Below are 14,073 nucleotides of genomic sequence, written 5' to 3'. Positions count from 1 at the left end.
CGTCTCCCCTCTGTTGAGCAAGCACTATGCTTTTCCAGGATTCATTCAGCCCAAAAATGGCCGCATTTTCCATTTCTATAGACTTTGACTATGCAGAGACTCAACAGGTCTGTGGCTGCAAAGTGTGGGCAGTAGGGAAAGCACCGACATGGAGGAAGAGGCCCTGCTCAGAGAGCCTGGAGCCATGACATGCTGCCACCCACCCGGAGCTGGGCACCAGGTATGCACACACAGGGCCCTTCTAGTCCAGCAAGATGCAGCCAGGCACAGAGTAGCAGCAGCAGCAGCAAGTCCTCATTTCTACCCAGATGCCCAGCAGTCACTATCCCATCCTTGATCTGCTCAGAAGGCATACTGCTCCCATCCCTTGCACATATCCCAGCTCAGATGAGAAGCTCATTCATGTGTCCAGCCCATCCTATCCATCTTTGGATCAGACCTTGTCTCTTGTCCTGTGTCACCAGTATTGAGCGAGGCCCAAGAAAGCCATCACAGAGCACCAAGACCACCAAGGTGAAGGTGAAATTGGGAGCACCAAGCTTCTTCAGTGTCCCACGCCCTACAGGTGAACAGGTGTCACCTGGACCCGCTGCAGCTGAGGCTCAGGCATCACCAGCCAGCAGCCTGCAGGCACCAGGAGGTGTTGGGATAGAGGTGGCAGTGGAGGGATCGAAACCTGCTAGGGAGAAAGCAAAGTAAGATCAGAGGACAGTTTTTACACCAGCACACAGCTGGAAGATGGGAGGCCTCTCCCTCACACCCCATTCCACATCAGGTGCCCACCCTACATTACAGAGCTCAGGACTGGTTCTTCACCCCAAGATGTCTTTTCTCAGCAAAGCCTCCCTCTGATACCCAAATCCAGCTCTAGCCCAGGGAGCCCAAGCCCACAGCTCACCCAGATCACAGGCAGGGAGATGGGTGCTGCACCAGCCCCTGCTACATGGTTCTGCTGATGCTCTTTTCATCACCTAGGTGCTTCCCACCCCTCCTATCTCCAGCCAGGATCTTCCTACTCAGGCTCTGCAAATAACAACTTTAGGTTTGTTCACTCAAAGAGGAGAAGGTAAATCAAAGAACAGTTTTGTTTGCAGTCAGCCTGAAGTGAACCTTTTTCTTTTTTCCCTTCAGTTTTTTCAGCAAAGCATAAAATGAAAAAACAAGCAGAATTTTCTTTCCTGAGTTTAAAAGAACATTTCTGTTCCTGTCCCTGAGGTAAAAGGTTAGCTTGTTCAGTCTCAAAATGGGAAATAAACAGCAATACTTTTGGCTTAGGCATTGTCCAAATAAAATGTTTTAAATGTTTTGTTTCTTCCCACTCGCCCAAAAAGATTTGCAATGTTTATAAGCATTCACAAATAGCTTAATGCTGGGGTGCCCCTCACCCAGTAAGCCACCTGACTGTAAGGTTCCTGTCCCTCCCTCTAGCACCCCTGCACCCTGTTGGGCTGCCTGCCCCTCCCAGCCTGTTGTCTGAGGGCTCACACAGCAGCAACACCCAGAGCACTCATGCCCCATACCTTGAGGGATCCTCCTGGGGCGAGAAGGGGCCGCTGAGCTCAATGACATTGAGTTTGTTCTCAAACACACCATAGCTGAGTGTGACCTACAACACAGTGGTGAGAAAGGAGCAGACAAAATGAGAGGAGTTCAGGAACAAGGAATTTAGTGTGGATGACAAAAACTCCCATTCTAGTTCTTTCTCTGCTGGCTGAGCCTCTGCCTTCCACATCTCTCCTCTCTTCCTTGCCATGATGGTCCACCCTACTAGTCCTTTGCAAGGCAGAGAGAGTGCCATGTCAAAGGCCCTTTCCCAAGCAATCATCATTTCTGCTTGTCCTTGTGCCACATTCTCCCAGGGATGCCCTCAATTTCCCATCACTCCCCCTACATTTGCTCCCCACCACTGATCCCAGGGCACTCTGAGTGGCAGCTGTGCTGCAGGCAACATCTGCTCCTTATTTCAAAGATGCATTTGTCAGGAAAGCCTCCCCAGAAGAGCAGATGATTGATTCAATGCACATCACTGCCATCAGTGGAACGACGTGCCTGTAAGCCTCCTTCCACCCCTCCTTCCTCACACACCTCCCTCTTGCTTCCCTTCCCCTCCTCACCTGCTGCATGAGCTGAGAGGTGGGGATGAGCTGCAGGTTCTCCAGGTGGGAGTGGAAGAGTGCATTGGGAATCAGCTGCCCACCAACTTTGCACTCGATGATGTAACCCACGGTACAGTCATCCGGCAGGCGGATGAGCTCGGAAGTGCTCAGGAAGTTCCTGCCACTGGAAGAGAGTAGGGCTGCATGGCTTAGGGAAAGGGTAGGGGCAGATGTAGGCATCCACTTGGGCAGGAGATTACTGAAAACCAGAGTAAATCCTGTAACTAGGCAAGAAATCCCTGAGTTCCACCTGCACATACTCAGGAGCGAGCTTGCTCTTTCACCATTCCCAGCCATGCTGTCCCTGATACATAATCCAGGCCCTTGGTAAGCTGATGCAGAGAGCTGACAGACTTCACTGAGTCACTTCTCCACATGTTTGGTGAAGTGCACTGATCCCCTGGGGGGTCAGACAAGCCACCACAAGAGAAATAGTGGGAGCACATGGCCAGGTCCAGGGCGAAGTAAAAACAGGACATGCAGCTTGGATAAGCCATCTACTGTAATGTAACACCACATACTTGGCCACCTTTTGATGACAGGCTAAACCCAATTTTAAGGCTTCTGGAACTGAAATTATTTACACAGTATAAAGCACTGTCTGCTACAACAACCCCCAGCAAACTGAAATGTGTTTTAAGCATTTTAAAAACAGTAGTGGCAGACTTTATGCCAGGTTAGGCATTGTCTATCTGTGCCACTTTCACTTTACCCTCGATCACAGATCACTCTCTTGACTGTGTCTACCATAAAACACCTGTCATGGGATTTGGCTAAAGCAGCCACCTGGTGTGGATCAGATCTGTCCTGCTGGGTATGCTCAGATCTGGTTAAGGCTGGTTAAGGCAGAGCCAATGCTCAGTGTATGTGCTTGTGGTATAACCTAGGGCATCATCTTGTTCTAGGCTGAGATAACACAACTGTGGGACCTACCTCTGCTCTCCATGCATCAAGCTGAAGAAATGACAGTGGACACCTAAGAAGCCAAAGGGGGTTTGGGGTGAGGGAACAGAAAATCAGCTCAGGAGGGAGGTATGGAAATCTGGAAAAAGGCAGATGAAGGGGAGATGAGATAGGCAGATGGGCAGATGGGAAAAGAGTCACACGAATGTGAAAGGGATTGGAAGGAGTGTGGGGAGCAACCAAGAGCGTTAAGGAGATGGGGAAAGAGGAGTACATCATCCTGTGACCATGTTTACTGATGTGCCTGCTCTTGCCAGTTTTCAATCAGTTGGCAGACCCACCCACTACATCCTTCCTCCAGTCTCACATCTCGCAGATGTGCAGCACGCGGCACTCTGCACCTTTGCAAACACCACATGCACAAATCCAGGTCTGACACTGCCAGGAACTAATGTGCAGCCACATTGCTCATCCCCAAAGGCTCCCACAGTCCCCAGCTCACCTGGCCCAGGGCACCATCTTCCTTGCCAGCTTGCGGCTGATGCAGAACCCGGCCCCTCCCGTGGCAAACCAGAAGCGCACGGATTTCTGGAGAGAAACACCAGAAGAATTTAATGGCAGAGGCTCAGACAATCCCATACTCCCAGAGGTGGGAATGCTGGAAACCCAGCTTTGATGTCAGGACAAACACAACCCTATTGTCACATGACTGCTGCCCAGAGGAAGGACTTTCTCGCAGCACACCATGGATTTTCACTTCCTCATAACTGGAACAGCCAGTTGCTCCTGCTGGCAGCAACAGGTGGGGTGCCTAGGGCAGGCTTTTGTCCTGTCAGACACATACCCAAAGGCAGAGCAGCAACGTGGGACTCTGCCTCTTGGATATCAAATTTAGTCAACACCTTACAGCCATGTTTAGACAAGATGGCAAGTTTTCAGCTGTTGTCACTCCTCTTGGGACCTGTCTCTCCTTGCAATACTGTGCTGGTTTTGGCCGGGGTAGAGTTAACTTTTTTCACAGAGGCTGGTGTGGGGCTGTGTTTTGTATTTGTGCAGAATACAGTGTTGACAATACAGAGATGTTTTTGTTATTGCTAAGCAGGGTTTACACAACAGCCAAGGCCTTTTTTGCCTTCCTACTGCCACACTGGTGAGGAAACTGGGAGTGCAAGAGAGATTGTGAGGAGACACAGCTGTGACAGGTGACCCCAAGTGACCAAAGGGATTTTCCATATGACACCATGCTTAGTATATAAGGTGTGGGGAGAAGGAGGAAGGGGGGGGGACATTTGGAGTGACGGTGTTTGTCTTCCCAAGTCACCAAGATGTGTGATGGGGCCCTGAAGGTGGCTGAACACCTGCCTGCCCATGGGAAGCAGTGACTTAATTCCTTGTTTTTCTTTGCTTTCCCTGTCTTTATCTCAACCCACGAGTTTTCTGCCTTTTGCCCTTTCGATTCTCTCCCCACTCCCTCTGGTTGGAGGGTGAACGAGCAGCTGCATGGGGCTTGGCTGCTGGCTGGGGTTAAACCATGACAAATGTGAGCCAGAGTGCCAAAACACCCCACTGCCCCCAGCCCACCACCGCCACCAGCAAAGGCTGTACCGTCTGGTTGTTTGGCAGCATTTCGGAGGCCCAGATGGGTCGGTTCAGGCTGGGTTTGCCCAGGTAAACATCCCGTGTCTCCGCGTAGGAGGACAAGAGCTTCAGGAGCGCCCGAGGGTTCAGGTAATTGTCATCATCCAAGTGGCAAAACCAGCTGGGGCAGACAGGAAGACACAAGAAGTTTGCAGTAAGGAGGGTGCCCTTGCCCTCGGGGGGCCCCCCACAGCAGCCCTGCCTCACCTCAGGCCGCTGGCCAGGAAGGCGTCGAACTCTGCAGCCATCTTGCAGGACAGGGCCAGGTGGCTGTGCTCGGCAGAGCAGTTGGTGAAGATCACACGGCCACCTGCCAGAGGAGGGAAAACTCAGAGCCAGCCCACTTTGCATGGTCACAGGGAGGACATCTGGGCAGGAGGGAAGGGGTTTGTTCACAGACAGCCTCCTCATGGCCCCCCAAAAGGCATCCAAGCCCATGGAGACATGGGTTCCACTCCTCCCCGTACCAGAAGATGAAACATGGACAGAGCCAAGCAACTTGGCCAAGACTAGGACACCTGTTATCCACACTTCCACTGCCAACCATGATGCAGAGGTTGAGGGGCTCTGTCATGTGCCACTTCTGCCCATGGATGCTTTAAAGCAGACAGCACCGTGCCTCCAGCTGGCAGCACACCCTGGGGTAAGCAGCCACACCAAACCATCACCACCACAGGACACAGCAAGGGGCGTGTTTCATTGGGCAGTGTTGGTGCAGGACAGCCAGCCCTCACACCAGACCCCCTCTCAAGGCCAGGACAGTTCAGGGGCTGAAGGTAGAATAGGATAGGTCATTACCCATTCTCCTTTTCAAGGCACCATCTTCTTCATCAGTGAAGATGTAGGTCTGGGAAAACAAGGAAAAGAGATTACTCTCAGGGATGGAGCTGGTGCTGTTCCTGGCTGCCCACTTCTTCCTCCCACAGCTGGACACACTTGACATGGTTACCCCACTCCATGCTCTGCTGCTGTACCCACTCCCAGGCAGCAGATGAACAGAAGGATGGCTGTGCTCCCTCTTCCTGCAGGGCACAACTACTAGTACTTGTGTGGCTTCATTTTCACCTCCATCCCACTGCCTTGGGAACAGGGGACCCATGACACTGAGTGAGGGGGCGAGGTAGCCCTGGATTAGGTGTCAGTGGTAGAAAAATTAAGGCATTGTGGTTAAATGATGCTTGGGTTAAAAGAACATCTGCTTGTGTGTGAAGTGTGCACAGCCCCCTGCCACTTTCTGCCCCCTCCTCCTCTTCCTCCACTCCCAGGCTTCTCTAATCCCCCTTGCTGCCATTATGTGGCACATCTCCCCCTGTTCAGAGCCAGGCGAGGATCAGGGCTGGTGGAGAAAAGCTTTCCTCAGGCAGAAAATGAGCTTTCATGAAATGAAAAAGGAGTCGCGAGCCATAAACAGTCTCCACACCAGCTGCTCACAGGCTGGTTAAACACAGCACCTGCACAGGCACAAATGGAACAAGGCAGGCAGACAGCAGCCCCAGGAGCCATCACTGCTCCCAAAGGCAGGGAAATCTCCCAAAGGCAGGGAATTCTCCACATCTCCCACACCCACCCAGCATTTGGGAGATATATCCCTATCTCGAGGACAGAGCAGTAGAAAGGTTGTGCACATGAAAATAAGGCAGTGAAGGACCCTCAGAGATACCTGGCTCAAACAGAGACAGCAGGATGGTTTCCTGATCTCAGAGGGATGAGCTACAGGCTCGGTGAATTACCCTCTGAGAGCTGAGCTGCAGCAATGGAGCATGGACACATTCCTACCCCACCCCAGCAGTAAAGTATCTTAGTTAACACCACTTTTAAGGGGATCATGTGACAAGCAGCAATTAGCCAAGTCTCAGGTATAGGAACTGCTCTGGGTCAGGGGACCTTCAGGCAAGGCAGGGATTTTGTCAGCAGCATGGGGTTTCCCTTGCCAGCATGTCAGAGTTAGAAATTTCCACTATGGCAAATATTTTCAACTTAAGAAAAACAAAATCTGAAGCCGCTGGAACTTTCTGACATTTCCAAAAAAAACCCCCAAGAAATATTGTTGCTGGAAATTACTCACAGATATAAAACCATCTTGATATCACGTGTCTAACATCACATTTGATTGACTTAAAATAGAAAGATGCATCTTTTCCAAATTTTCTACTTGTAAAAATATTCTGAGGTTCCCAGATTTCTCTTGATGCAAGATGAGAAATGTTGGGAGTGTTTTTTGCAGACATCGAACATGTTCCTGTGGAACCCAAGGATGAAAGTACACTGTCACCACAAGCAACACCAGATTGTCCAAAATAACTGGGAAAAGGGAAATATGAGTGTGGGGACCAGGGAAGTCCAATTTATCTGTCCCTTTCAAACTCTGATGTCCATGGCACACCTGGCTGTGCTCGAGAAGTGCAAAAGATCACAACAGCACATGCAGCTGCCTCCATCCTCATCTCACCATCCCTCACACACCTGAGGGTAGGAAACCTGGCACAGCAGTTGCTGCCAGAGATGAAGCACAGAAAGTATCCCTCCAGTCTGTGTAGGAAAGGATGTCTGCTGAACAGCAGGGCAAGTAGTGATATGGAGCCACTGTGCAAACAGCTTTTTCTGGCAGTTCTTCATGAACATAAGAGCCCAGGCAAAGGATAAACATTAGACTTTGAGACCTCCTCTCCCCAAATTGGGGAAATAGCCTAGCAATAAAAAACTAGCAAAAGGGAATGAAGATGTGGAACCTGACAATCCAGGGCCATGGTCATCGCCTAAGCTCCCAGGGTATTTCTCGATGAAGAAACCCTCTCCAAAATGCAAACACATGAGCAGGATTACTGTTGTGTCCTGCACAGAGAACAGATTCAATATCTGGGGTGCATTCACATCACTGAAAATCTGAAAGCCACTTCAGGATGGGCCATTCAAAGGTTTCCTTCCAACTGGCTGGGTGTGTGGGCTAAAAGGAGGGGAAGTGCTAGAAATAGTTCACATTACCAAACCACATCAGAAAGCTGGACTTATCTCCATCAAAACTACTGGGGCCAGGAGTGTAAGTCACTCCAAGATTCTGCCCAGCTAAACAACCATCAAAACCCACACTCCTACTTAGATTAAGCTTTTGCTGAGGAAAAGGCCTTTCACTAAAATGGCTTTCACATCAATCTCCAGTGGGAGGTTTCTCATGGATCAGTTCTCAGGAGGCAGAGCATGGTCCAGCAGAGAGTGCCCATCTCACACTTCCCCATCACCAACTGCTTGTTTTCAGATTAAATAGAGCCGTTTCAGAGACAATCTCTCTCTTATTTTCTACCCCAACAGAGTCCAACACAGAGGATTTTTAATTCGGCTCCCACACAGTCTGTCCTTGCCATCAAAACCACAGCTGTTCCTGCCTCCTGTTACAGTCACCTAAGCCTGACCTGGGAGGTCTGGGTTGCTTCTTCCAGGAGGAAACCATGCAGGTATCCAGCTCTGAAGCCAGGCTTGGCATCAGCAACACAGCCAGCTGCTAAAATTTCCCTGCTGGTCACTGGTGGAGAAACACTCAGGGAATTGGTCTCCAGCCATTACTTAGGGCAAGTGAGACAGTAAGATGCTGGATCAGGCCTAGGAGAAGGCAGCCTCTGCACATCACGACTCCTGAGACCTGAATTTCTCCAGGACTGGTTCCTAAAGCCTATGTCTCTCCATAAAGGGCTCAATAATAGGAGGTCTGGCGCACTATTCCTGTCCTCACAACAATTAAATGTCCTTTACAAATTGAAAGCTGTCCTTTTTTTGCTAAGTGAGGCTTTCTATATTGTCATATTTTCAAAACTAACTGTTTCCTGTAAACTTCCCTTAAGCAGGAATATATGTTTTAAAAGTTTTTGATTTTCATGTACTTCTCTTTACCTCCCTTTCTGCTCCCACTCCCCTTCCCTCAAAGCCATTTTGTAAAAAAGAAGAAGAAAAACACAGAAAATTGAGGACGTAGAAGGAAAATATCAAGCTTGCAACAAAAATTGTTAACACTGAAAAAACTCAGTTTAAAAATGAGTGACACTCCTATTCTACCCCTTCCTTCCTATTTTTCTGCTCAGTCTCTGTAGGTTTCCAGAGGCTGGCAGCAGCATGGAAAATTCAACACCTCTTCCAAGGTTTGGACATCCCTTGCATTCCAGAAGGGATCAGACAAGTCTGGGGAGCTAGTATCTCATTCCTGTCATCAGCAGAAAGGCCGGGCACTGATCTGTCAAACAAAGGAGGGACAGGTGAATTGCTCCTTAAAAACCCACTGGGAAGGCCCCACGAGCAATATCCTAAAACCAGTGCAGCCACGTGGTTGGGTTTGGTTTCTCCAAGGAGCTGCTGGGCTGGAGCTGGCTGGAGAGGAGAAGTGGCTCTGCAGGAGGAAGCAGGGCATCTCAGACACCGAGAGGGACACACAGCCAGGAGAGGAAGCGTGCTCAAAATAGGACATGGCTTCCTGTGACGACCGCAGCAGACCAGACAGTTGCAGCACCACGAAGTGGAAAACCACCCTTACCCAGCAAACCCTGCACTGCTTTGGGTGCTCTCCTACCCAGCACCTCCGCCCCCATCCCCTTCCTCCCTGGGGCCTGAGTTTGCCTTATAGGCACCCATCACACACAGGCAGAGGCAAAAAAAAAACCCTTCAGGGCAGCCACAGGATTTCTTCTTTCTTGAGGAGCAGCTCTGCGAGGGAGAGAGAAAAGCACTGGAGCTCTGGGGAGTGCTCCTGCCCACCAGTGAGCCAGCCTGCACAGCACCACTGATGTGGTGCCCTGCATCAGTTTCTCTAGCAGGAAGGAAACTCTCCAAACTGTTTGAGCAAAGGATGGAAACACCAGGCCCTCAGTTTAAAAAAAAGAAAAAAGAAAAAGTCAAAAATACACCCACAACACTTCAAGATCATGCACATGAAGGCATCTGCCCAAGAAGGGAAAGTATGGACTGTGCTGATGGGGTGGGGGGTGAACAGGGCTCACTACAGGAGGTCCTCCAGGAGCCTGCCTACCTTGTTCTCTTGCCCACTGCACTGCACCTTTCCAGGGCAATGGGTGCCCAGGCACAGTGTAGGCATCCTGACAAAGGGCCAGGAGAGCCTGTCAGCTCCAAACTCAACAAACTCATGGCAGCAGGAGAATTGGAAAGCCACCATTTCATACAGACACAGGATGGTCTGTGCATTCAGTCTGGCATGGCATCTTCACCAGCCTTTCCCGGGAAGCAGCTACTGGTACCCATTTTGCTGGGTAGGATCTCCCTTTGAATATGAAGTGAGAAATAGAGAAAATGAGGCAAAGCACTGAGGGGCACTACAGTGCCCGGCCTCCTCTTCCTCTGGCTTTCATCCCCTTGCCCTGACACCTCATGCCTCCCCCATTACTAACACCTTCTCTCTGGTCAGAATCCACACACTCTCACCTGTTCGCTGACCTGGGATATCCACGTGTCCAGGAGCAGCTCCATCCTGCTCTGGTGAAACCTCTTGGTTGTCTTCACAGCTATGAAAATGTCTCCAAGCGTCAGGCTTCCCTCACTCCTGTATCCCTCCGGAGGATGGAGTCTGAGGTCCTTCTGCCCCCTGCCACCAGCTCCCTCTGGGATCCCTTCGCTCTGCTGCTCTGGCTTCTCCAACATCCCCTCCCCGATCCCGGGGTGCTGAGCCGCTTCCCGAGCCCCACGGTGCCGCATGGAGAGGAGGGCCACGCTGGCAAGGAAGACTGCGGCTCCAGAGACACCGCGGAGGAACCGACGGCCCATGGCTCCGGAGCCGATCCTGCCGCACCCGTATCCTCCTGAGCAGGGACAAGCTCTGCCGTACCCCCACGTGACGCTGTCTGCTCTTCTCGAAGCCTCTGAGGGGGCGAGATTAGTCAAGAGCAAGGTCTGAACAGATGCGGTCAAGGAACAGGGTGGGCAAAGACCAGGAAGCCAGAGTCGGCAGAGCTGAAGGATCCCGCTGAAGCAGGGGGGGTTTCACGGGCTACGGAGAGCTCAGTGACCCAGCGAGGCAGGGACACACGGCTGGAAAACACTCCGAGGCGACGGCACGTGGCGGGCCCAGCCTGCCAGGAGGAAAGCGAGCATCCCTGCTCCCGACGGAGAGGCCGAGTGTCCCAGGCTGGGTGTTGAGGGGGCGGCAAAGGAGATCAGAGCCATGAGGGGGAAGTCTGGAGCGAAGACATCAGAAGACCCCAGCGCACAGAGGCGAGCCGGCAGCAGGCGGGCGCAGGGCGGCAGGGACGCGGGGCGCCCCGGCACCTGCTCCCCCCGCAGCCCCTGCCCTCCCCGCAGCCCCGGTCCCGCCTCCGGGCACGGGGCGGGGCGCCGGCCCCGGGGAGGAAGGATGGAGCCGGGGGAGGCCTGCGTCTGACAGCGGGTTTGCCTCCGCAGCGCATCCCCGCTCTGGGACACCTGCGAGGTGACAAACGGCAGGTCTGGGAGGACAAACCTGTTGCTTGACTGATTTCCCCGCTTCTCTGTGACAGCTCGGCCCGATCTCTGTAGGCCTGCTCATCCCCTGCTCCTGACAGAGGAGGGGAAGGTGACACTGATGTGGGCTCTGGTGAAGTTAAGGTGTGGGCTCCTTTGTGGATCTTGCAAAGAACGATTTTTCCCCAGGAATTCCTTCAGCCCCAAACTTTTCCTATGGATACAGGTCTGAGTTGCTGCTCCTGCCTTTTAGTCCCAGCTTGCCTCCCAAAGCAGGATTGTTCGCTCCCTGCTGTCCCTCCTGCTGCCACACCCCAGAGTCTCAAGCTGGGCTGTGACCCCCACTTCTGACACCCATCTCCCTAAACCATGACTCTGCTCTGGAAGGTCCCTGTTCCTCTGTCTCCAGCCCTGCAACCCCCACCAGGATATCCAAGGGCATTCTGCTGCCCAGGTGGCTGCAGAACCAGTGACACTCACAGAAGAGGTGCACCGGCAGCCAAAAGCACGAGCAAGGCCCTACTGCCTCCCTTCCAGCTGTAGAGTCACGGAATTACTTGGGCTGGAAGGAACCTCAAAAATCATCCAGTTCCAAGCCCACTGCCATGGGCAGGGACACGTTCCACTGGACCAGGTTGTTCAGAGCCCATCAAACCCGGCCTTGAACATTTCTGTGGGAGCACGGGGTGGGGGCGTGGGGTGCAGTGTCACTGCTGAGTTTATATCCCACCCAGGCCCTTGCCCCCTGCAGTAGGGCTGAGCTCAGCCATTTGTCCCTTGTGGGTTTCGTGCTGTCCAAGATGTAGCCTCCCTCTCCCTGGGAAAGGAAAGGGAATGTCCTCTCTCTTTGGAAAACCTCAGACACCTGCAGGCACAGCAGCAAAGTGGCACCTCCAGCTCCTTCCTCACTCCCCATCTTCACCACTGGTCTCCCCTGAGGCACCTTCACTTCCAGCCCTCTGGGTGCCAGCAAGGGATAGGGATATCAGAGGATAGAGACAAGGACAGAGATCACCATGGAAGGGAAATTTTGGGGCGAGTACCACAGACTGCTGCATGCTTTTGCTGGTTCAGTTAGACACGGGGTAGGTGACCATGCCGTCCCCTTCACACTACCTGCAGGCCACTTTACAGAGTAGCCAGAGAGATCCAGAGAGACAACCAGCCCAGGAGGGGGGATGATATCCATGCCCCCATCTCAGCTTCTCTGTGCAGCAAGCGTGGGGACAGCAGGATGGGAGTGCTCTACATAAGCTGCTGAAATCAGAGCGCCTCCTCAGGGAGCTACAAGCTCTGGGCATCCAATCTCAGCACAGCAAAGAAAAAAATAAAAATTAAAAGTAATAAGTTGGGGCCCAGGAGAATTGGCGGGGGTGTGGAATGGCTCTGTGTGGAAAAGGACACCCCGCCCCATGCACATGTCAGATCATGGGACCTTAGAACAGAGGAGCAGGGCAGCCTGCCAGGGTCCCTCTGTGCCACACTCCCACCGTGTGTCCAGCCACAGGCACTTCCCAGGCACACGGGGAAGATCTCCCTGCAGGGCTAAACCCATATGCTCAGTTTCTCCACATCTCAGACATACTTTCACTCTGCCCCTGTCCCTGGCTACAACTTTTTACTTTTTCTTTACTACTTAAGGAACAAACCACTGAATCCACTTGTCTTCCCTCCTCCCCTGTATTTCTCTAAGTCTCAAAGACTCCTGCCTTCCCCTGAAGCAAGAACATCTCCAGAGCATCTCCCATATCCCTTTGGAGAGTCCCTGCAGGTTTTATTTTTAGATCCCTTTGAATACTGATACTTTCCTACACTGATTTGGGGCACGGGGGGAGTCATTCACCTTCAGGCCTTACATTACTGCAGAGATGTGAACCTGGTGTGACTGGGATTGCTCACATGGCTGGTCAATGCTCCTGAGCCAGAAATTAACCTCCCTGAGTGCTCCAGCCACATGCCTGCAGCCTCAGGCACCTGTAAAGGAAGCTTCTATAGCTCCAAGGCATCCTGCAGCTCTGGCTTAGACCATTTGGGAGGCACAGGTGAGGCACAGGCAGGGCCCCTTAGTGATGGCCCCAGAAGGCATTACAAATACAATTCAAAGCTACTTCATACAGACCACGGTGCCAGGAAACTCTGCTGGGACAGGGGGCCACTGTGGACTTCCCAGGGTGATACATGTGCCACCTCGACAATCCCCTCCCTGGAGAGAGAAATCTTGCTCTCAGTGACTCTTTACAGGGGTTTGCACAAGGCTGTTACAGCTGGTAATTGGTGCCCAGGGCTGCTAATTGCATTGTGCCTGTTACCTAACCTGTGACTCATTCCTCCAAGCAGGCAGCCGCCCCCCTAGGAGGTAAAAAAAAAGGTGGGCTGGGGTGTGCAGGGCAGAGAGGGTCATTTACATTTGCCTTGAAGCCCTCTGCTCCACTTCTCACCTATGTCCAGAACAGGTTAAGGCCAGATTTTGAAAGCCTCAGGGGAGAGAAGCTGGATAGAGAGCATGGAAACCTGGAAGCAGGGAAGGCAGTGCTGCTGCTGCTGCTTGGCTAGCTGGGCAGTGCCAGCCTGTCTCCCAGCAGCCTCCCTTTGCCTCCCTTTCCCCGTGGTTGAGAGCACTGATGGCCCAGTGAAGTGCTGGGGGATGTGATTCTTTGGGAGGGCAGCAAGGCCTAAGCTGGGAGCACAGCCTGACCCCTACCCAGGGTGGAGGCGCTACTTTTAACCCCCTCCAGCCCAGCCCACAGGGCTGGGGCTGGTTCCCAGTGCCAGCAGGGACAAGTTTGAAGCCCTGAGTCACATTGCCTCACACACAGTGAGGCATTTTCCCTGAATACTCAAGCGCTACTTTTGCCCAGCAAAGATGCAAATTCCAATCTCCAAATCCATGACAGGGTGAATGGGAACTTGTTTTGGGACTTGTCTTCTCATCAGCTCAACAAGAATC

General features: G+C 52.4%; 1 protein-coding gene across 1 annotated transcript; it reads right to left on the bottom strand.

The window, feature by feature from the left end:
- Positions 1 to 609: 609 nt before the first annotated feature.
- Positions 610 to 10,454, bottom strand: MFNG (MFNG O-fucosylpeptide 3-beta-N-acetylglucosaminyltransferase; the record flags this gene model as incomplete). The annotated part of the gene is made up of 8 exons (XM_084205523.1): positions 610 to 679; positions 1,521 to 1,606; positions 2,115 to 2,280; positions 3,562 to 3,647; positions 4,665 to 4,818; positions 4,905 to 5,007; positions 5,496 to 5,544; positions 10,116 to 10,454. 8 exons carry the CDS (start codon positions 10,452 to 10,454, stop codon positions 610 to 612), a joined length of 1,053 nt encoding a protein of 350 aa, XP_084061649.1.
- Positions 10,455 to 14,073: the final 3,619 nt, after the last annotated feature.

The sequence above is a fragment of the Fringilla coelebs genome, assembly GCF_963513975.1.
Source record: "Fringilla coelebs genome assembly, chromosome: 5".
Lineage (NCBI taxonomy): Eukaryota > Metazoa > Chordata > Aves > Passeriformes > Fringillidae > Fringilla > Fringilla coelebs.
The sequence above is the reverse complement of the archived record's forward strand: the minus strand, read 5'-3'. Positions and strand labels throughout refer to the sequence as shown.